The sequence below is a fragment of the Phyllobates terribilis genome, unplaced genomic scaffold (genome assembly GCF_046119375.1).
Source record: "Phyllobates terribilis strain yellow unplaced genomic scaffold, ASM4611937v1 Scaffold_3__8_contigs__length_932513732, whole genome shotgun sequence".
NCBI lineage: Eukaryota > Metazoa > Chordata > Amphibia > Anura > Dendrobatidae > Phyllobates > Phyllobates terribilis.
The window spans coordinates 753,200,603-753,224,056 of NW_027362763.1; the positions used below are offsets into that span (position 1 = coordinate 753,200,603).

Genomic DNA, 23,454 nt, shown 5'->3' on the forward strand with positions numbered 1-23,454 from the left:
CTAGATGGAAGTCCCCTGCATTTCTTACCTTTTGGCTTTCCCGGCTCAGCTTTTGATTAGCCAGTGTTGGCGCAGTGTTATCTGTACATTACGCCACACAGATGACATTGCGCCAGCCCTGACAAAATGCTACATCGGAAGGCAAGAGATTCGTGGGACTCCCGTCTGGTCACCAGCTACCACTAAAATGGACACTGGACCAGAGCCCCAAAAATGGTTATGCTCATCTCTAGTCTAGAACCTTCAAAACCCAAAGTATTTCTTAACCATAGGCTAGTTTTCCTGTCTACTAGAGAGACAGAGTTCATCTCGATATTTTGTTTTGTTGTCATTCAGTCACTTGACTCTGGAGCCAAGTGTGGTTATAATTAAAGACTCTGTATAAAACAGTCTATTTTTTTTAAATTAAAAATTAGTCTGTGTTTCAATTTGACATTGTAAATATATTAATCATCATCCTCTGCGTCATCAAGTACTTTCTGAAGGGCTTTAAAGATCTCTTAAGTCCTTAAAATCAACATTATTATTATCACGACTTTTGGTTCCTTATGCCTTCTACACCCCACACAGATTTTTTTTACAATAATTACTCACATTAGCGTAATGGTAGATGGTCCTATGCGATTTAAAGGAAAAACAAAAAAAATATATATCTTTACTCTTCCACTTCAGCATCGCTAAGTACACTTCTAGAAAACCATTGCATATAAGTAATCTCCGCTAGCACCATTGTTTTTGTTTTGTTTTACTTTATATTTCTTTGTATTTTATATATATATACTGTGTATATGTGTGTGTGTGTATATATATATATATATATATATATATATATTATAATGCATGAGCCCTGTGAAAAAATCTATCTTGACAACATATACTACAGAAAAACAAAAACCTGATCAGCATCTTCAAGCACAATAAAGCAAGTGTGAACAGGTGCAAGTGACTATGGTGCTATGACTCCATAATAGACAAACAAAAGAATACAGCAATACTCAGTAAGTGCTAAGATGTATGCAGACATTAAATATATGGAATTTGGACTGCATTACTACTATATAGAATATACTTATAAAATTAAGCCACCGTATTTGTCGGACTATAAGATGCAACAGACCATAACACGCACCCCAAATTTTGGGGTGGAAAATAGGAAAAAAAAATAATTTTATAAGATGGCAGTACGTCTTATAGTCTAAATTTTAGGGTATCTTACCTGGGGGGTGGTGGTGGGGGAGCAGGGTAACAGAAGGAATGGTCCTTTCCTCAGGAAGCCGGCGATGGCAGAAGTCGGGCAATGCTGCGGGCCCTGGGTGGGAGGAGGGGGTGTCCCAGCGGTGCGATGCTGCGAGCCCGGTGTCGGCAGTGAGGCAGAGCAGAATGCGTTGAGTGGAGTAGGGTCCCTTACTCAGGAAGCCGTCTGCGGCAGAAGTGTGGCGATGCTGCGAGCCCAACCGAGATCTCAATCTGCGCATATGTTGCCTCCAGCGGTCATTTTCCTGAAGCCAAGTGCATCTTATAGTCCGAAAAATACGATACTTAGGGCACAAATTGGCCAACTCATGAGATGCCACCAGCCCCGACAAGGCGTACCTTTCTTTGATGGAACCGTAAACCTAATGTTTATCAAACATACCTCTCCCTGGTTAAAAGCCTACAAACACAATATGTGTAGCCATTGGACGGAGTCTAATATCAACACTATTTTTAAAATGTTATGTTCTTTTTGCTCTAAGAAAGTGCTCTGACCTTAATTAAAGGTACTTCTAAACACAGGTCCTTCGCTGACCATTTTACAAAAGTAAAGAAGCATTTGTTTTGGTCTGTTTGACTCATTGGGGGGAGAGGGGGTATTTTGCAAGATTTAGATTTTATACTTGAAATAAAAACTCCATGCGTAAGAGGCGGCATGTTTCACAAGAGGCACATTACGCACACTATTTTTAATAAATTTGGCACTTCTTTTGATTGCCCGTTTGCAATAGCTGCCATAGATTTCTGATAAAAATTGCTGTAATTTTATTAACAAACTTTGTAGAAAATTTGGCATGCCTGTTTGCCACCATTTTACAAAAAACAAGTCCCCTTCTTTTCTTTCTTAAAAAAAAAAAAAAAAGTGATGAGACCATCATAAATAGGACAAGAGAGTAAGTAGCAAAATATTTGTGCAAATATGCCTTGCTATTTTTTTGACAATGTATGTAGATAAAAAACAGGAGAGGGCAACACAATTTAAAAAGTTTGACGTGCCCACCAGAATATATACTTGCTTGCTCACTTTAGTTACACTGGGAGTGTAATGTCCATATGGGCTTAAAGGGGATCTGTCAGTAGGATCAACTCTTCTAAGCTGTCCACCTGGGCATGCAGGTCATAGGACGCTGAATAAAATGATACCTTGATATCGGTGATACACTTTTATTCCAGAGAAACCCATATTTTTCTTAGATGTTTAGGACTATGGACCAGACACTGATCTCCCTGACAATCTGCCTCCAGAGCTTATTATAAATAAAAGTGGCAGTTACCAGGACACTGATCTCCCTGACAATCTGCCTCCAGAGCTTATTATAAATAAAAGTGGCAGTTACCAATGTGATGTGTAATGGCCGCTCTCTCCTCTCCTGATCTCACTGCAGAGCTGTGTGTGATTATAGCTGACACATCTGCAGGTTCCTTTCAGCTTCCATCTCACAGGCAGACAGGGCTACAATATTGTTGCATTACAGCAGAGCTGTGAGAACTGCAGCAAATGCGTTTGTTAGAAGACGAAGTTCAGTTCTGCTGTCCTGTGTTAGTTACTTGTCTCACATTGGTAACTCCCCCTTTTATTTATAATAATCTCTGCAGGCAGATTCTCATCCAAATCTGTGTACTCCCCATAGCCTGAAACAGCTCATTTACATGTAAGAAAAACGTGTACTTCTCTGGAATAAGACATCGGATCATAGATTTCAAGGTGTCATTTTATTCAGCTTCCTATGACTTATATATTCATATAGACGACTTAGGAGGGTTGATCCTACTGACAGATCGCAAAGAAGGTGGCTGCCGAATCTCCTCTTCTCGGATTTTTCCATGGTATTATCATAGACAATGTAGACGAGTATAGAAAACCAGGTTACTGATGGTCTGCGCACTTTGTAGTCAGATTGGTGTTCTTTACCTGACGAAAGAGAGCGGTACGCTCTTGAAACGGTTGTACACTTTGCACCACAAAAACAAAGAACAATCTGATATCTATCATGTATTCATCCAATCTTCAGCGATATTTTTTAAACACTGGCATAAAGGAATGATGCAATTTCCCCTTGGTGTCTAGATCTTCCTTTGTACACAGTATTGCACTACATTTCCTACAAGTAATAGTGCTATTAATCCCATCCTCTATATAGTGTAGAAAATGGTTAAATAATATGGGCCACCTCCGTGAACCTTGTACATCAACTGATAATCAGGGACCATTCAGATTATGAATCACTGACCTCATCTCCCCCAATACAGCCCTTAACATTTTTCTATCTAATTACACAGTATAACTCAAGACCAATAAATGCCAGTTTGCTCATAAAAAGACTGAAATACGCCATCAAGCACCAAAGAAAACTCCACATTTACTATTACCATGGTGGTCCCACATTCTAAGTTTATCTGCATGACAGCATGACAAATCAGGAATGTTCATGGGTGGAGCCGATTTTTTGGCGCGAACAAGCCGATACCCCGAACACGAACCCGAATTTGAAATGCAGAACAAATTTGCTCAACACTAGTCTCTACCTCCTGGTCCCATCTTCAGATACCAGAAATGGATGATGATTTCTGCTAAGTCATATCTGGCCACAGCGATGAACCATTTCGGCGGTTAAAACTAAGCTGTTATAACTAAAGGGGCTGTCCAGGGAATAAAATTAATTTTTAAAAGGGTTCAGACTATTATAAAAAATAAAACTAGGTTGATGCCACAATTGCTGAACCCCTGCAGCTCCTGTTCTGACTTGCACAGTCCCCGTCGGTTCCTACTTCTCAATCCCAACCTTGAGAAATAGTTGGAAATTCTCAGCCAATTGCTGGTGACAATTGTGACGCGCTCCAGCAAATTATTGGCTGCAAGGCTTTTTTTTTTAATCAGTCTGGGCCCTTTTTAAAAATGTTTTTTTTTCTATAGACAAGCCCTTTTAATAAAGTATTTTAATTAATATTCCGTGTACATGACTGTTCAGTTATTTATACTGTGTTTGCCTAATTACTAAGGATGTGCTCATAGGATTGTGGTACATTTGTCTTCATTGCCTTATGTACTGAGAGGTTCTAAATGGTGTTATATTAACATAAATGTTTTCCATTTTAGGAAAAATCCACAGCACAAGTTGGAGTACAAGCATACTAGACCACCAGGTAGGAGTGATGAGTTTTTGTATATGTTATGTTATATAGTTACACGTATTTACAGTAGAGCTATTAAAGGGGTTGCCTCACCTTTAAATAGAAGCCAGTGAGTGCTCAGCTGATGTCTGCAGGTCTAGCTTGTCTCATCCTTGGTGATCAGCTGTAATTGCCAGGAAACTCTACAATTAGAATCATAAAATGTTAGAGTTGGAAGAGACCTCCACGATCATCATGTCCAACCCCCTGCTCAATGCAGGATTCTCTAAGTCATCTCAGACAGATGTCCTTCCATTGAAGGAGAACTCACCACCTCTCGTGGCATCCTGTTCCACGCATTGATCACCCTCCACTGTCAAAAAGTTCTTTCTAATATCTAATCTGTATCTTCTCCCTTTGTTTCATTACATTGCTTCCCGTGTTTTCATGTGCAAATGAGAATAAGGATGATCCCTCTACAGTGTGACATCCCTTCAGATATTTGTAGACTGCTATTAAATCTCCTCTCAGCCTTCTTTTTTGCAAGCTAAACATTCCCAGATTCTTTAACTGTTCCTCGTAGGACATAGTTTGCAGTCTGCTCACCATCCTGGCAGCTCTTCTCTGAACTTGCTCCAGTTTTTCATTGTCTTTTTGACCTGGGAGAAACAGAATTTTCTAAGTGTTCTTTGCAGTTTCCTTCTGATAACTCTCTCCTCTCTCATCCCCACTTGTTACAACTACTGCATATACTGTAGTTCTCCTCTCATCACCACATAGTATCAACCACTTTACTCTCAGGTTACTTAGTAGTATGAGCAGAGACAGCGCAGGGAAGCTACTGAGCATGTGAAGCCACCACTGAAGGTAGGCCTAACGCCACCACAGAAAAGACCTTGTGGGACACTATTACAGAAGAAAATGTACTTACAAAACCGCTCACTATTTTCAATGTTTTTTGCAAATACAGTTCTCACAAGCTTTATTGCGTTTTCACCATCCTTTCAGAGAACACCCACTTTAAGGCGATATCAAGCCTTATCATTACAGGGTTCAATTGTTCAATGTATTTACAGTTTATAGCTAATTATAAACTGGTGTCGTCGGCCATTCCACGTTAGACTTTTATTTAATACGTTTCAGTGACTTCAGTAACACTGCCCATAGATAGTAAATGTGAGCTCTTTGGCAGTCAAAAGGTACAGTATGTTCACGGTCGTACACACTCTACAAACCCTGACTTCCACCATCAGTTCTGCACGTTCTAAGAAAAGCTTGAGATGTACAAAGACATCTAGAGATGGTGATTGATTGGTTTTCGTTTGAAGAAATCCTGAATCCCAATAAATACAAACAAATGTTAATACCTCAGAGAACAAGGATACCCTCTAGATAATATTTGATAACATAAAAAAACTGATACTACAGTAAAATAATGACTATAAGCACTATGTTGTGATGTTCAAGACGCACTTATCAAACCAAGACTGCTAGTGCTCCATAAACAATGGACAGGTCACCCCTGAGCCCAGACCTCAGCGTCAAAGACTACCGTTGAGACTACTTAGAAGTTGGGTGCGTTTCCTTCTTCACACAACCCCAAGACTAAACTTTGAAGGTGTTTACATGAAGCAAGCGTCCATAATGTCATTGCAGACATGTCTAGTAGTGATATTTCAACTAGTAGCATATAGTGAGTACACAGTAGGTGACCTATAAAATGAAGCTTTTCCTCTTGTTCCCCATAGCATCTCCCTTGGGTATCAGATTGGAGTTTGCGTTAAACATTGTACTTTTATTATTCATTTTATCCATTGAATTTTTTTTTAAGCCAGCTTTGCATAAATGTTCATTCAGTGTCAGAAATCCATTCCTAGACAATATTCAGAAAGGAATCGCTGAGATATGTCAGCCGCATGGAGAAAAAGGCAGCTCTGCTTTTGACCTCCTTTTCTGAACATTGGTGAAGTCTTGCTGATATGTGAAAGTGTCTAATTTATCTTTAATGGTGTAAAACAAATTCTCTGACAATCTTTCTCCTCTCTGTAAGCAGTTTTCAGAACTCGTGGAAAGCATAAAGGATAATAGTATAGGACTACTCAATGTTTCACTTGCGTAAAAGAAATAATTGCCTTATTATGACATTGCCTTGTCACATCACAACTTTTAAAGTTTCCACAAAGGAAGCAACAAAAAAGTAATGGGACAGGAATCAAATAAAAGGGCAACGTAATTACGGATTCAGTTTAGACAAACCCAATTACTGGTAGCGGGTCAGGATTTTCGTTGATGGCTTATCTTCACTGCAGATTTCACCCTGTCAGGGTATAGGGTTAAATCGAAACATGGTGCTGATTTGCCAACACGTGAGGCCTTGCCTTCATTCAGACTCATCTTAGACTTAATTTTAAAAGAACTCTAAAAGGAAGAGACATTGTTTAAAAGGACATGTCTGTTTTAGTAAAGACTGGCATTCCCCATATAGTAACAGTACTGAATTATGTTTTCTTTTAACTTGACATTGCCATTCCTATTATCAATAGGTTGTGTCTATATAATGTGACATTGTCAGCCTTGATTGGACGGTGTCTGAATAGGTAAACTTTTGTAATACAATATAAAATAAAACAACAATAAGTGTGACAGATCATCTTTTAGAGATAATAGAAGGCAGTGATGCAGGAAAGCTGGCTTGTAGTTGAGGTAGGAGATGTTCACACTGCAGTTGTCTTCTGCTTGGGGGTTCCAACTGAATCTTCGGAAAACAAGTTTCAGTCATGCCCCTGAAAGAGGTATTAAATTGTATAAGATGAACAGAGTGTAAAGTATGAACATTTTGGGTTCCATTTTCGCTCCTTTAATCGTGGGGTCCATCTTTGCCGATCGGCACAATAACATAGTTGACTACTTTCCTGTACCCCTTTGAAAATACAGACACTGCCCGAAAGAAGGGCAACTCTGTTTTTCTTGTACAACTCAATGAATTCGTCCACGGCACATCTGAATCTTATGTTTTGAGTATTCAGATGGAATCCCCTGGTAGAGGAAGGAACACCCTGAAAATCACAGAACGGACCTTTAGTTGTTACCATAAGCTTTTTAGGGAGCCGATACTGACTTTTGGTGACACTAAAGTTCTAGTCTACTTCCTCTCTGAAGAGACAATTTGCGTATTTCCCAGAGGAGCATTGCGGCTTAAAAGTCTCCTCATCTTGGCATTGTCAGGCTTGCCATGTCACTCTCCGTAAGGAGAAATGTTACCCCTTGTATCCCCATGCTAGTAGTATGAATTCATTCATGATTTTTGAAGTATAGGCTGGTGACCTGTTTGGGAGGACTGCTCTACTCATAACCCTTTGTCATATGTGATATTTTTACCAATCACTCCTCAGTTTGGTGAAGGATTGAAGACTATATTTTAGGAATCTCCACAGATCCTAAAATTGTACTCATACCACTGCCGCACACATCTTAGGCTAAAACCTTAAGAAATTGTGAATTCAATATGACTTGTACTGTACATTGTTGTTGCTGTATTCTGTAACATCAAAATGTCATAATATCACCATATTGTTTTTTTTTTTTCTTCTCAGGGAGAAAGCTAAGGAAAAGGATTCCTAAAAAAGGTACTTGCCTACCTATAACCTATTTTTCATTTTAATCATTTTTTTTTCTATTTTGTAAATTAAAATGTATCTGGCATCGCCTTGTCTATAAAATTTAGAAGGTTTAGCATATCAGAATATTTATCTCACATGGTGAATGCCATTAAAATACTAAATAAATATACCAGAAATGCCATTTTTTCGGTTACCTCTTCTCCCCTCCCCCCAAAAAAATAAATAGATGGGATAACAGCCATCAACAAATGTTGTACCCCGTAAACAATACAAATATAAACTACAGCTCATCACTGACAAAGCAAGATATTCCACAATTCGATCAACGAAACAATTACAAAAACTGTAGGTTTTAGAATATCGATTTTTTTTTTTTATTTATTTTTTTTTTAAATTTGTATAACAATTTTATAAATTTAGAATAATCATAACTGTAATAATATGTAGAGTTTGCAATGCAGTCCTTGATTGAAATGTGCTTTTAACTGTAAAAAACATTCACCTAAAAATAGGCTTGAAAAACTGCAACTTACTGTAAAATTAGTAAGTGATGTAATTTAACAGCTGTGCATGTAAGTGTGACACCCCAGGGGTCTGGTTGCCACAGTGATAGAGATGTTATGTCTGAGAGCAGGTGGGAGGTCCTTTGGTCAGGGATCCTGTGCATGCCACACCTCCTGCCCAGTCTTGGGAGGGGAAGAACTTCCCCTATATAAACCCGGGGCTGAAGCAGGGTTAGGAGTCAAGGAGAGTAGAGACAAGAGACAGTCATAGGAAGAAACAGCTGGAGCTCAGTGGGAGCAATACTACTACGAGTCAGGGGCTGGCAGCTGCAGAGCTCGCCCTGACTGAGAAGCTTTCTTACCGGACCCGGCGTCCGAGGCTGTGGGGACTAACTCCTACCCAGCAGCAGAAGCCGACCGGCAGGGGATTTCAGGTCCTCAGGCCCAGAAACCCGAAGGCACGGTCACACGTGTGGGACCAGCACCGCCATCGTGGAGCGGAAGCCAATAGAAGGCCCCGAGTCACCGGCCATACGGGTGAGCACCACACAGTACACTCAGGGACGTGGGCTACTTATATCCGCTTCTAGCAAGGTAGCCAGAAGAGTACAGTCAGTTTGGGAGGCCTACAACTCCGCCTGGCCAGGGGAGATCCCATCTGCTCAAGGACTGACCAGGCCCCGTTCGCTAGCAAGTACTCCGGGAGGGTCTATCGTTGTTACCAGTAAAGACCCTGAATTACACCGCACCGTCTCTGAGTGGTTCCTGCTACCCCCATCATCCACGTCGGCTGCCCTGAGGCCATACCCCTCCCGTTGGGGGTTATACTATCACGCTGCACAATTCTACACCGGCCTCAGCGGTCTGCCCTGCAGCGGCAGCTCCATAGCTGCAAATCAACGGGTGGCGTAGTCGACACTCAAATAACATCTATCAAGACTGCCACACACTGAGTCTGACTCCCTGGGCACGGACCGGGTCCCCGCCACTCGGAGACTACAACCCTCATCTGATCCGGTTCCGGGTAAGCCCCCGTGCGCGAGACGCTGCGCGACACAGCAGGCCCAGGGGCACGTCATAAGTACCCTTGGAGTTTGTGGATTCTCCATCCAGATTTGCACTTGGAAAATCACTGTATTACAGTTGCAGCATTGTGAATGAAATTGTGATCAAATCTCATCCACTTGCAGCAGCATGTCAATTTATTTTGCAGACTAAATTCAGGTTGATTGCAGATTTTCCTATAATCTTTATTTTTATATAGCGCCAACATATTCCGCAGCGCTTTACCGACATTATTGGCACTGTCCCCATTGGGGCTGACAATCTAAATTCCCTATCAGTATGTCTTTGAAGTGTGGGAGGAAACCAGAGGAAACCCAGGCAAACACGGGGAGAACATACAAATTCCTTGCAGATGTTTTCCTTGGTGGGATTTGATCTCAGGACCCCAGCGCTGCAAGGCTGCAGTGCTAACCACTGAGCCACCGTGCTGCCCTATAGAGTTTTTACAATGGCTGTAATTACTTTCCAAGTGCTAATCTAATCTCATATTAATTTATGGATATCTGTCGGTAACAGTAGCCACACACAACACAAAACCATGCACATGGGCATTCAGGTCTTTGAAATGTAAATCTATCAACCCATTCATATCTTCTATCTGTTACTACATTCATGAATTCTTGATAGTTTTAGAGCAATTGCTCTGACATTAAAGCTAATCTGTCAGTAAAATCAACCCAACTGCCCTCCCCCATTTCGCTCTTATGGGCATGCAGGTCATCCAATTTGCATGTGAATTAAAAAGCTAATTACTCACAGGTTTAAAAGTGTCATGAAATTACATTTCAAAGACCTGTATGCCCATATATATGCAGTTTGGGTGGGTTGATCTTACTGACAAATTAGCTTTAATGTCAGAGCAATTGGTTTAGTAACGATCAAGTGCTATTACTATTATCAGTGAATATTGTAAAAAGAAGTAATGGATAATTGTACACTTCACGGTTAATTGAACATTTTTTTTAAAGGACTGGACAATCTTGAGCTTCAGGAGTACACCGCTCCCCTGCCTCCAGCTTCCTGTTTGCCAGGAGATGCTACATTCCTGAATATTTGACCACTTGGACCAGCAGCATGGTCGCCATGTGATCTCCAGTGCTGTGGCATCACTGTATATAGCACAAGCAATCAAATGATTACATCTTTAAGTACAGTGAAGAAAAATGTATTAAAAGTAAAAAATAAATAAAAGTTCAAATCATTCAGATTTTCCCCCATAAAAAATGGATATCTATAAAAAAAATACACGCACCGACCATAAGACGCACCTAGGTTTTAGAGGAGGAAAATAGAAAAAAAAATTGCAGCAAAAAATGTATGGTCATGATGCACTGTTATGCGGGAGGAGTTCTGCTGCTGACACTGGTATAGATGTAATGTCCCCCAATTCTGTTAATATCCTCCATCCTGGTATATATGGCCCCTCCTTCCTGTTATACGTGGCCCTCATACCCATCCTGGTATGCATGGCACCCCTCATCCCCATCCTGATATACATGGTACCCCAATCCACCATCATAGTATGCATGGCACCCCAATCCCCCATCTTGGTATGTATGGCACCCCTCATCCGCTCACCAAGGACAGGAAACCTACAGGCTTAAAAGGGCGGCACCTCTCTCTCACCTCAGTTTGGTTTCCTGTCCTTGATGGGGGAACCTTAGACAGGCTTAACTGTTGAAGATCCAGATACGAAGAGCGGCGCCTTTGTCTGGAGTCGGCAGCTCCCGCTCCATGCGTCAGTAGAGAAGCTGTTGTGGAGCGGTGTCCCTGCCTGGGGTCAGCAGCTCCAGTTCTGCACATCAATGGGAGCACCTGTGGAGCTGCGCCGCTGCCTGGGTTCGGCTGCTCCAGCTTCGATCGGCGCACTATTGGAGGGGTCGGCACCATGCCTGGGGTTGACCGCCCCAGCACTGCTCGGGCACCGGCTGGATGGTGAGCAGGAGCGTCAGCACCACATGATACGTCGTTCTCCATGATGACGCCGCTGAGTGCCCTGATGTTCACGTGACCGGACCAGGAAGTTCCGGTCTCATGTATTCAAATGCCGAGGTAGCGCTGTAATTACCTTTACAGCCAGCAGTTGGCGCTCAGTCGCACCTGTCATAGAAAGTAATGTAAAAAAAAGGGGAAGTGGATTAGTTGCTGCTATCTAAGCATCTATGAAGCGTTGCTCCAGGCTTCCCAGCTACTTCTGTGTCTGTCACAAAATGGAGTCAGAAAGTGAACAGCAGCAGCAGCAAATTCAGCAGCCGCCACCTTCTCCATCTCAGCGGCCGCTTTGGGAGCCCCAGGAGACACGACGCCCTTGAGTTACCGGTAACACACGGACCTCAGGAAGGCGAGGATCTGTGACCATGTCCAGCCATCGTACCTTCAGCAGGATGGACGAATCTGCAGCCTCCAGGGACGATCCCCCGGCTGAGAAAGGTCCTTCCTTCAAACCAGTACCAATCCTTTGAGCCGTCTGGGTAAGTGATCTTCGAGAAAGTTCACTTAGTAATAGAGTGTCCTTTCTTCTTATCTATTCTTAATAGGGGAAGAAGTGTACCTCCAAATCCAAGCACAAGGAATGTGCATTATGTAAAGTAGTATTGGCGGACTCATATCCTAAAAGGCTATGCCAATCTTGTATTAACCAAACATTGGCAGATTAGACCCCTAGTTTTGCCTCAGGATTAAAAACCTTAGTCAAAGCTGAGGTCAGCAAAGTCCTCTCTAAAAAAAGTTAAGAGAAAGGATGATATGGATTGTGTGGTCTCCCCAGCCTCTGACGTCTCCCTTTCGTCAGCCTATGAGGTGGACTCTGATGATTCATCTTCTTCCTCCTCTTCTTCCTTGAGCGGTGGTACAGGACAATAGTGCTTTCCGCTACATGAAATTGACGGTCTAGTTAATGCGGTCCGCTCAACTATGGGCATTACGGATACTAGGCCAGAAAAATCGGTCCAGGATGTTATGTTCAGGGGGCTTGGACAGAGGAAAAGAAGCTAAGAATAAGATAAGCTTCAGGATCTGATACATAGGGAGTGGGAAAGACCGGAGAGAAAGGGCTCTCTTCCTCCTTCCTTTAAAAGGAAATACCCCTTTGAGTATTCAGTCTCTTCCTCCTGGGAGAAAGCCCCAAAACTAGATGTAGTTATAACAAAGGCATCTAGAAAGTCATCTCTCCCCTTTGATGATATGGGAGCCCTTAAGGACCCTTTGGACAGAAAAGCTGACACCTTTCTCAAAGAGACATGGGAAGCAACTGCTGGGGTTCTTCAATCCCCTGCTGTAATGTCTGTATTGTCTATGCTTCCTCCCCTGCCCAAGAGTTGTGGTATGTCCCGTACACGGTCAGACACAGACAATTTTTAAAATTAACTTTTGTTCGTGGGAAAACCCCTTTAAGGGACACCTGGAAGGAAAGACGTCCTTGTCACCCTGGTCAGTAAAGTCCTTACAGTGGTGGGAGGATGAGGCGAACCTATCTCTAGGGGTTCCCTGGGTAATTAGAACCACTAGAACAATTACCACCGATGCGAGTCCCAGTGGGTGGGGTGCTCATCTGGGGGATATGGTAGCCCAGGGGACCTGGTCAAATAACGAAAAGGGTCTCTCCTCCAACACAAATTAACTGCTGGCAGTAGACAAGGCGGTTAATAATTTCTTAGTTTTCCTCCAAGGTCGGAATGTAAATATCATTTCGGATAGTAGCGTTGCGGTGGCATACGTGAACCACCAAGAGGGTACATGGTCAAGCTCGCTGATGAGAGTGACGGATCATCTCTTTCAGATCACGGAAAGTCATCTCCTTTCCTTTACGGCCCTCCATATAAAGGGAAAAGAAAATACAAGAGCTGACTACTTAAGCCGCTATCCTCTGAGGCAGGGAGAATGAGAACTAAAACAAGACTTTTTCTCCCAAATAGTCCGAAGATGGGGGCTTCCAGTGGTAGACCTGTTTGCCACAAGACTAAATCAGAAGACAAGGCTCTTTTGTTCCCTAAATCCCAGAGAAAATCCCCTGGCAGTGGACGCTCTCCTGATACCTTGGGATTTCAGCCTGGCCTATGCCTTTCCCCCGTTGACTCTCTTCCCATGGTCATGAGAAAGATCAGGGAGGACAAGGTGAGGGTTCTACTGGTCGCACCCTTTTGGCCCAAGAGACCCTGGTTCTCATGCCTGAGGAGCATGTCCATCTCCGATCCTTGGGTCCTGCCCGAGGTTCCGGATCTCCTCTTCCAGGGTCCAATAGTCCACCCTCAAGCATCTGGCCTCCACCTGACTGTATAGAACTTGAAAGGTCATTGCTAAGTCTGAAAGGGTTTTCTCAAGGTCTAGTAGCTACCCTAATGCGTAGCGGAAAACCTGTTACAACTCGGACTTATGCCAGAACTTTGAAGAAGTTTTTGTCTTTTTCTGGATTTAGAGTTGAGGAAGGGGCGCCAATAGGAAAGGTTTTGGAGTTTTTACTAAAGGGTCTTGAACTAGGGTTATCCATCAGCACCCTAAAAGTTCAGGCTTCTGCTTTAGGCGCCCTATATAGCTGTGATCTGGCGGGCAACTATTGGGTTTCTAGATTCATTAAGGCAGCGTTTAGATCTAAACCCATTGTCAAAAGCAACTTGGTTCCCTGGGATCTAAATTTGGTTCAAAAGGCCTTGATTAGCTCACCTTTTGAGCCATTAGGATTGGCAACCCTTAAAACCTTCTCCCTTAAAACAGCGCTGCTAATAGCTTTAACCTCGACTAGGAGGATTAGTGACATTCAGGCCCTGTCTATGACCTTGCCATTTACTTAAATCCTGGAGGATAGAGTAATTTTTAAACCTGATCCTGCCTATCTCCCTAAGGGAGCTACTCGTTTCCACAGACTTCAGGAAATAGTCCTACCCTCTGTCCTAATCCGAGTAACCAGAAAGAAGCAGAGTTACATACATTAGACGTGAGGAGATGTGTGGATTGGTACCTCTCTGTTACCAAAGACTTTAGGAAAGATAGCTCATTGTTTATATCCTACCAAGGGGTTAGGAAAGGGTTTAAAGTCACAAAATCCTCTGGTCCTCTCCCTCTACATTCTATAGGCACTATAGATTAGATATGGGTGTTTCAACTGACCTCACCTTTGGGAGAAGAGTGCTCCAGGCTGTGGTCCCTCCCTAGACTACTTCATCTCTGTAATTCTCTCGTGGTGCTGTCGTGGACGACCGATAAAGTCATAAGTTACTTACCTGTAACGGGATTTTTTGGAGACCATGACAGCACCCTTATATTCCCTCCCTTCACGTTTGTGGGAGCACTCCCTCTCTATTAATTATAATTTCACACTTAATAGGTGTTGTATGTGTGGTATGACGATTCGCTCGGCCACTTCCGGAAGTAGACTCAGGAACCTGGGTTTTCTTTGCAGGCTTTATCAACAGCATAAAGCTCTGCACTCCAGCAAAATAAACACAGCCTTACTTGGCAAAACAAGAAAATAAAAGATAAACTGTAGCCGAGTCCATATATGTGTGTGCTGTTTGCCCACTCAAGTTATGTCCAGTCTTCAGCTACCTCCTGAGCTGTGGCTGTCCAGTCCGGAGACCTTGCCTCTCCAAACACAATCCAGAGAAAAAAAACAGGACTGAACATTTAAACGTTGCTCAGCCACACCCTGAGGTGGAGGTATGAGGAATGACATCCCTCCCATCTCTAGGTCATTCCCCTAAAACCACACCCTTTAAGTGAGTTAACCCTCCATCTTATAACATGCTGGCAGAAAGTTTATTGGTTTCAGTTCACACAGGCTTGCAACCTGTGTGTCACATACCCCCTCTCATAAATCATACCAGTGTCACATATGGTATAGTAATTTTTGTGTTTGTTTGCTGTGTTTATTAACCTGGCGGTCGTCTCAATGCTCTGTAGTCCAGAGGTGAGAGAGTGGTGCCGCCCTTTTGAGCCTGTAGGTTTCCTGTCCTTGGTGGGCGGATCCCCTCTCTCGTGGTGCTGTCATGGTCTCTGAAAAATCCCGTTGCCGGTAAGTAACTTATAACTTTTCTTTAGTAGCGGGCACAGTGTAGACTGCAGCAGGTGGCTCCTGCCTCCTGTGCCCACTCCTCCGCCACTGCCGTTCCCCCACCACCCACAGCCACCATATATAGTCCATATACATTCGGACTATAAAAAGCACCCCCCATTTTCCTCCAAAATTTTGGAGGAAAGAAGTGCGTCTTATAGTCCGAAAAATACGGTATGTGGTATCGACGCTTTCAGAAAATTCAAATCGATCAAAATATAAAAATAATTAGCTGATTGGTACACACCGTAAACGGAAAGCAATCAAGTACACCAAAATTACGGGTTTTATGGTTGCTGCAGTTTTACAAAAAGTGCTATAACAAGCGATCAAAATGTCACATCTATCCCAAAAAGATATCAATAAAAACGATGTCTCATCCCGCAAAAAAATAAGCTGTTACACTGTTCCATCGGCCTAAAAATTAAAATATTACTGGTCTCGGAAAATGGTGACCTATTTCAAGGTCATTTTTGCCACAAAATGTGCACCATAAAAACAATTCCCAAAAAATGTCAGTTGCGTTTTTATTTTTTTTAATTTCAAAATTTCTCCCCACTTGGAATTTGTTTCCGTTTTCCAGTACACTATGTGATAAAATGAATGGTGTCATTCAAAAGTACAACTAACCCCGGAGGTACATATCAAAAGACGAGGGTTAAGAAACAAGTGGAGGAGAATGGAGAGAATTTTAAAATAACAGGTGAATTGTAAAGTTGCTTGTTTTTACAAGAACTTTGCAAATTAGAGAAATTAAATAATTTGAGAATAACTATTTGATAAGGGTCTCACCATTTACTTGTAAAAATGTGCTGATATTTAATAAGCACGCAACCTCCGATCCTCACAAGATCTCCTTTTCTACTCCCCTCTTATCTCCTGTTCCCACAATCGAATACAATATTTCTCCCGTGCATCCCCCCTACTCTGGAACTGTCTACCCCAACATATCAGACACACTCACCTACCATGGAAACCTTCAAAAGGAAACTGAATACCCACCTCTTCCGACAAGTCTACAACCTGCAATAAACTTGGCTCCACCATACTGCTGCACGATGAGCTCTACTCTCACCTACTGTATCCTCACCCATCCTTTGTAGACTGTGAGCCCTCCTGTTCCAGTCGGTGACTTGTATTGTTCAAGACAAAAAAAAGTGCTAAGCCATTAATCCAAATGCCACCTGATAATATATTAATAATATAGCATTAACATCTATGACATGAATTAATTCCCTGTGGTATTACTATTCTTTACCTTCATAATTGTGATGATTTCATGGTAAGCTCATTCTTTCAGTATTCATAATCGAGCAATAAATAGAATTTTTGCTTCAGGCAATACATATTTTTTTTTTTTTAGAAAAATGCAATGATCCGCTCACATTGTACATCATCCTGTATTTCAGAGCTTAACTCCGTTTTGTAATTTGGTCTCTCGTTAACACTGTAGAAATCACATTTGAGTGACATTCCCTATGCATTTTCGTAGACAAAATAAGAATGCAAATATCTGGCCCATCCATCAATGTTATTAGCCACATTTCTCCGGCTAAATTACATTTGCACAGGATTCCAGGCTCTCGTCTTTCATCCTGACTTTGTGTGGAGGTATAGGGATCAGTGTAATACAAAGTACCAAATATCCAATACTAAAATGTCACTCATTATATTATCTTTTGATAAATACTGTGCCCGAAGCATAAAAATCTAAAATCACACTGATGTTTTTTTATTATCAATCTACAATTTTTTGATGATAAAATGTAATTTTCTATGATTCTTTATTTTCTTTTTCTTGCTGTGATTCTTTAGCTTCTTCCTTTTCATATTCAGTTATAATCCTTTCCCTGGATTATTCCAGTCAGTACTCCTAATATACTTATGTTTAGAAACATTTGTATTTCCTATTAAATTTTGGGGCATCTTTTCTTAACAAGATTTTATAGTCTTGGGTTTTTTTCTGATTTTTTTTTTTTTTTTTTTGCTCAACTGCTGCAAAGAAACAAAAGTGCACTGTGTGAATAAGGCCTTAGAGCCCCCACACACATCAGATTTCTTATATAGTTTGTAAAGTGCTGCCAAATTTGTTGGCACTATAGAAATAAAAAAATTATATTATCAAAATTCTCTAATTTTGGTGGGAAATAAGGATCTGGCATTAGCAATTCAATTTTCTGATGCTTTTCTTCTCCGGACAGATAAGCCACTGCCAGATGATTCTGGCAGCGACTTTCTCTACTCTCTTAGAGAACACAAAGTCGGCAGAGATAGCTGTTATTGTATGATCAGCTTTAGAAATGTATTCCCATCTGAGACATTTATGGCGTATGTATCACGGTCTTCATCCCAACCCTAACCCACCTTTTCAACCTGTCACTAACAACTGGTCTCTTCCCCTCATGCTTCAAACATGCCTCGATCACACTCATCCTCAAAAAGCCTTCCCTTGACCCATCCTTTCTGTCTAGCTATCGCCCCATATCACTTCTCCCCTATGCTTCAAAACTGCTAGAACAACACGTCCATTTTGAACTGTCCTCCCACCTCTCCTCCTGCTTAAAGTCTGGCTTCCGACTGCACCATTCCACTGAAACTGCCCTGACTAAAGTCACCAACAACCTACTAACTGCCAAATCCAAGCGACACTACTCTGTCCTCCTCCTCCTCCTGAACTTGTCATCTGCCTTTGACACAGTGGACTATTTCCTCTTACTACAGATTCTCTCATCTCTTGTCATCACAGACTTGACCCTATCTTGGATCCCCTCATACCTAACAGATCGGACATTCAGCGTCTCCCACTCACACCCCACCTCCTCATCTCGCCCCCTATATGTCTGTGTCCTCCAAGGTTCCAATGTAGGGCCCCTGCTCTTCTCCATCTACACCTTCGGCCTGGGAGAGCTCGTAGAGTCTCACGGCTTTCAGTATCCCCTCTATGCTGATGACATACCGATCTACCTCTCTGGACCTGATATCTCCTTCTTACTAACCAGAATCCCACAATGTCTGTTCGCTATTTCATCTTTCTTCTCTGCTAGATTCCTAAAACTTAACATGGATAAAACAGAATTCATAATTTTTCCCCCATTTCACTCAAGCCCCCCCCATCTGACCTATCCATCACAGTCAATGGCTGCTCACTCTTTCCAGTCCCACAAGCTCTCTGCCTCAGTTTAACCCTGGACTCTAATCTCTCCTTCAAACCAAATATCCAAGCCCTTTCCACTTCCTGCCGACTGCAACTCAAAAATATCTCCCGGATCCGCTCCGCAAATTCCTGAACCAGGAATCTGCAAAAACACTAGAGCATGCCTTCATCATCTCACGCCTCGACTACTGCAACCTCCTGCTCTGTGGCCTCCCCTCTAACGCTCTCGCACCCCTCCAATCTATCCTAAACTCTGCTGCCCGACTAATCCACTTGTCAACCCGCTATTCCCCGGCCTCTCCTCTCTGTCAATCCCTTCACTGGCTCCCCATTGCCCAGAGACTCCAGTTTAAATCCCTAACCATGGCATACAAAGTCATCCACAACCTGTCTCCTCCATACATATGTGACCTAGTCTCCCAGTACTTACCTGCACGCAACCTCCGATCCTCACAAGATCTCCTTCTCTACTCCCCTCTTATCTCCTCTTCCCACAATCACATACAAGATTTCTCCCGTGCATCCCCCCTACTCTGGACCTCTCTACCCCAACATATCAGACACACTCACCTACCGTGGAGACATTCAAAAGGAAACTGAAGACTTACCTCTTCCGACAAGCCTACAACCTGCAGTAACCTTAGCTCCACCATACCGCTGCATGACCAGCTCTACCCTCACCTACTGTATCCTCACCCATCCCTTGTAGACTGTGAGCCCTCCTGTACCAGTCGGTGACTTGTATTGTTCAAGACTATTGTATTTGTTTTTTTTTATGTATACCCCTTTTTCACATGAAAAGTGCCATGGAATAAATGGCGCTATAATAATAATAAATAGATGTGTATTCTCCTTCTCAAAAATAGCTGTGGACTTTTGCTCAACTGTTTTCTGAACTCCCATAGAGTGAGACCAATTCACAGCAGCACAAGACTGAGTACGGTTCTCTGATAGGTGTGAGTCTAAGAGCTATTGATTTACCATAAATATTTGAGATGGGCATACCCATTTAAAGGGCAACGATAAGGCCATGATTGTGGCTTTAAAGTGCTTCCGATCAGCTACAAGTTTCCTGATCGGCCGTCTTTTAATAGATTGTTTAAACAGATCTACTGCACTTCCCCTGTTCATAGATTGGTTATGGGATGGTTCGGTGCGCTAAGATTGTCATTGTTCTCCGCAGTAAAGGTCCTATTTTCACAGAACAATGTGCTGCCGAGGACAGTGATTTTTAAGCGTAGTAGAAATACTTTCACCCGACGAACAAGCGTAAAGCTTGTTTGTCATGTGATAGGCTTCTTCTTTACACTGCACAATTATCCTGAAACCAGCATTACTAGGAAGCTCATTCACGATAATTGGCGTCCTGATTCTAAGAATAACAAGAGAAATGAAAGAAAACCTGCTGCAGAATTGTTATTTTATGGCAAATGCAAGCATTTATTAAAATGGACACGTCAGGAGACGTGACAGATCCTCTTTTTCGAGTCTGGTTAATTTGAGTTGCCATGTCCTTGCCATCATCACTTATTACCTAGGTGTATAAAGGCTTACAACTGTTTTCATTGCTTCCCAGCCAAAAGAAGTGTTTTGGATGATGACAGTGACAACGATGGTGAAAATGCTTATGATTTAGAAGACAGCTTCATTGATGATGACGATGAAGAGGAGGATTTTGACATCACAGATGAAGATTCAGACTGGATGCCAGATTCACAAGATAAAGATAGTGAAGACATGAATACTCTGCTAAAGGAAGCAAAGAAATTTGTGAGAGGGAAGCGTTGATTTCTAATTTTTTTTTTAAACATATGCAGCACTGAAGTGGGATAATATGGTGCTTCCTTTTATTTTTAGTTTTACAGAATTTGCTATAATAAGGGTATATATATTTTATACTTAATCTATAATTATAAGATAATAAAGTTAATGAGTGAAAAGTTTTAATTTTTACGCATATTATATACTGCATTATCTTTCTCCTATATGTACAATACATTTCTATAGACCATTTGTGACCTATCTTTATTTAGCAATGCCATTTACAGTGAACCAATAGATATAAATTGTATGTGTAAAGTGCCCATTGAAAAGTGCTTTTCTACCTTTCACTTAGAGATTAGGCTGCCATGTTGTTCCTGTGGGGTGTATAGATAATTAGTGGTGAGTACAATAATAAAATGAAATCTCTCTTCTGCACCTCTGTGGATAGAACAGCTTCAGAATGGAGTGAGTATGTCTAAGACTAGATGAGATTGTGAATGAAGTGGGTTAGTGCAATGTTAAGGTGGCTTACACATCAGCTAGCTTCCAGTCGAATGTTAGTACGGGCAATGGCTATCTCCCCTGATCCTATTCCATATACATTCCCACTTGGCTCACCTTGCTTGCTGGTATTCTGTATAGAGAGGTGGAGTAAACCACTAATGGATATCTCTGACAGCCACTCCAGGGAGAATAATACGATTGGGCTGCTAAGTTCAAAATGTTCCATCCTTCTCTTCCTCCCGAAACAGTCAAGAAGTTCTTGGATGGACCGCTGGTCCTGCCGAAGTCTGCATCCTCTGGCCACTAGAGTAGTGACTACCACTAAGATTATAGTATCGCCTAAGAACATAGTGAAGAAAGCTTGTGTGGTCCAATGTTCAATGAACACAAATTATATTACTGTAGGGCACATTACAAATCAAACCAATGTCCGATATATTAAAAACAAAAAGTCTGATCATATACATGAGATTTTTATGCATGTGGTCTGACAAATGGAAAGATCAAAAAGGTTGTTAGGCTGAAAAGAAAAAAATTACAGAAGTACAGGATGGGTTAAAAAAACCTCTAAAATATTGTAAACTCACCCCATGAGTTCAGCATGGACTGCTGTAATGGTCAGTGGCAGTTCCACGTTCTTCAATCACGTGACTGCTGGGACCTGTGATTAGCTGCAGAGGCCAGGTGACTAGAATGGCGCATCATTGGATGTGTCTCTGATGAGGCTCCATTTCTGTCACCTGACCACTGTAATTACGGGATTCATCAGGTCAGGTGACTGAAGAAAGTTATATTGACGCTTTCTGACCAGTGGAATGGCTTACGTTTCACCACGGGGGTTAGAGCAAGTGAGTATACTTCATCACTTTATTTTTTGCCCATCTTTTGAGCCCGTAAACAAATGTGTAAGTCTGACAGCTCTTTGCCCTTTCCTTGTTTTTCTGAAGTTGAAGAAGCACTCCTCCCATCAAAGTTTTTATCCTCTTAGTATATTTTAGTCATCATATTATACAGCACTGTGTACTTACAATTGCTCATTTTGCCTTTCTACCCAGCTAATTTTTCTCTTTCTCTGCTCTATGCTGAAACAGGGAGTATTTTGCATTTATCATCCCCTCCTTCAGCTCCTGACCCAGCTGCTCCGCTTCTACCCTCGCCATAGACATTTGCAGTGACTCATGACTTGTGCAGAGAAAATTGACCTCCTGTTTTTACATAAAGCTTAGAAGGATTCACCAAGTCTGTTTTTCATCACATGATGTCATAGACCTAGTAGAAAACAGAAGACTTAACTGGGTAGAAAGTCAAAATGAGCAATTGTAAGTACACAGTGTTATATAATATGATGACTGCAATATATGAAGAAGATAGTAACTTTGGTGAGAGTGCTTCTTTATGCAGTGTAGTCGCATATACTTTTGTATATTCTCTTCCATTGCTGCTTTCATCCCACTTACAACACATTATCAAGCTTAGATTATATTTTTCTTTTTCCTTAGCATCCTAGGTGTGTAAGATATCTAGATGTTCATGCAATCTGTTTTTTTCCTATAAATCGCCTCAACCCGTTTTAGCAATTAACTGATTGTTAGGGAACGTATCAGTAATGAAATCTGAGTACAGTAGAGTTTCTTGCCTTCGTATTTATGCTATTTTTGAATGATTCTTGACTGTTGGACCTGCCAATTTTGTGTTCAATAAATTGTGAAAAGATTAAATATGGTTATGTGTGATTATCATTTTTGAAGTTTCCTAAAAATCTAGCCAGGCAAAGCTACAGTGTGGCCATAGCCACCGTTGATGGTAGGACTTGGATACATGGAAAAATCAGTGCATTCAGTATATGGCAAATAAACTATCCAGAAATGCAAAAATTAATCCCATAAACGATGATTTGCAAAATTAGCTCTGCCATCCAAGTAAGTTACAGTATCCACTTTTCTGACAATGGAAAAGTAAAATTTTATGAAACTTCTGTAAAAGTTTCATAAAATTGTGTCGTTTCTCCTTATGGAGAGTGACACCAAATTGAGATTCTGATTTGGCTTTTATCCTTTAAAGGGTTGATATTGTGACTTGTAGGATTGCTACTTCCAATAGGTGGTGCTATAGAGTACAAGTCCGCTTTTTCTCTGAAGAGGCAATTTGCATATTAAATTTCCCAGAGGAGCATTGCATGGCGAATAAGCCTCCTTACCTTGACGTGCCAGAGCAGGTGTGTCAGTCTCCATAAGGAGAAACGTTACCCCTTAGACCTCAGTCCAGAGCCTCTCACCTAGCCAAATCAGTTCTCATACTTTACACTGACGAGAGCCAACAGCCCGAAACACCATGTCTGCAAATTGAGATTCTGATTTGGCTTTTATCCTAAGTCATATTGCAAGACTCGTTAAAGGGTTGATTGTGACTTGTAGGATTGCTACTTCCAATAGG

General features: G+C 41.7%; 1 protein-coding gene across 1 annotated transcript in view; it reads left to right on the forward strand.

The window, feature by feature from the left end:
* The window catches only part of APLF (aprataxin and PNKP like factor), a 236,393-nt gene extending 213,650 nt beyond the window's left edge, over positions 1 to 22,743 (forward strand). Inside the window, exons 9-11 of the mRNA XM_073672188.1 lie at positions 4,352 to 4,398; positions 7,959 to 7,991; positions 20,330 to 22,743. Coding sequence (XP_073528289.1) covers positions 4,352 to 4,398; positions 7,959 to 7,991; positions 20,330 to 20,541 — 292 coding nt within the window. The 3' untranslated portion in view covers positions 20,542 to 22,743. The remainder of the gene's footprint in view (positions 1 to 4,351; positions 4,399 to 7,958; positions 7,992 to 20,329) is intronic.
* Positions 22,744 to 23,454: the final 711 nt, after the last annotated feature.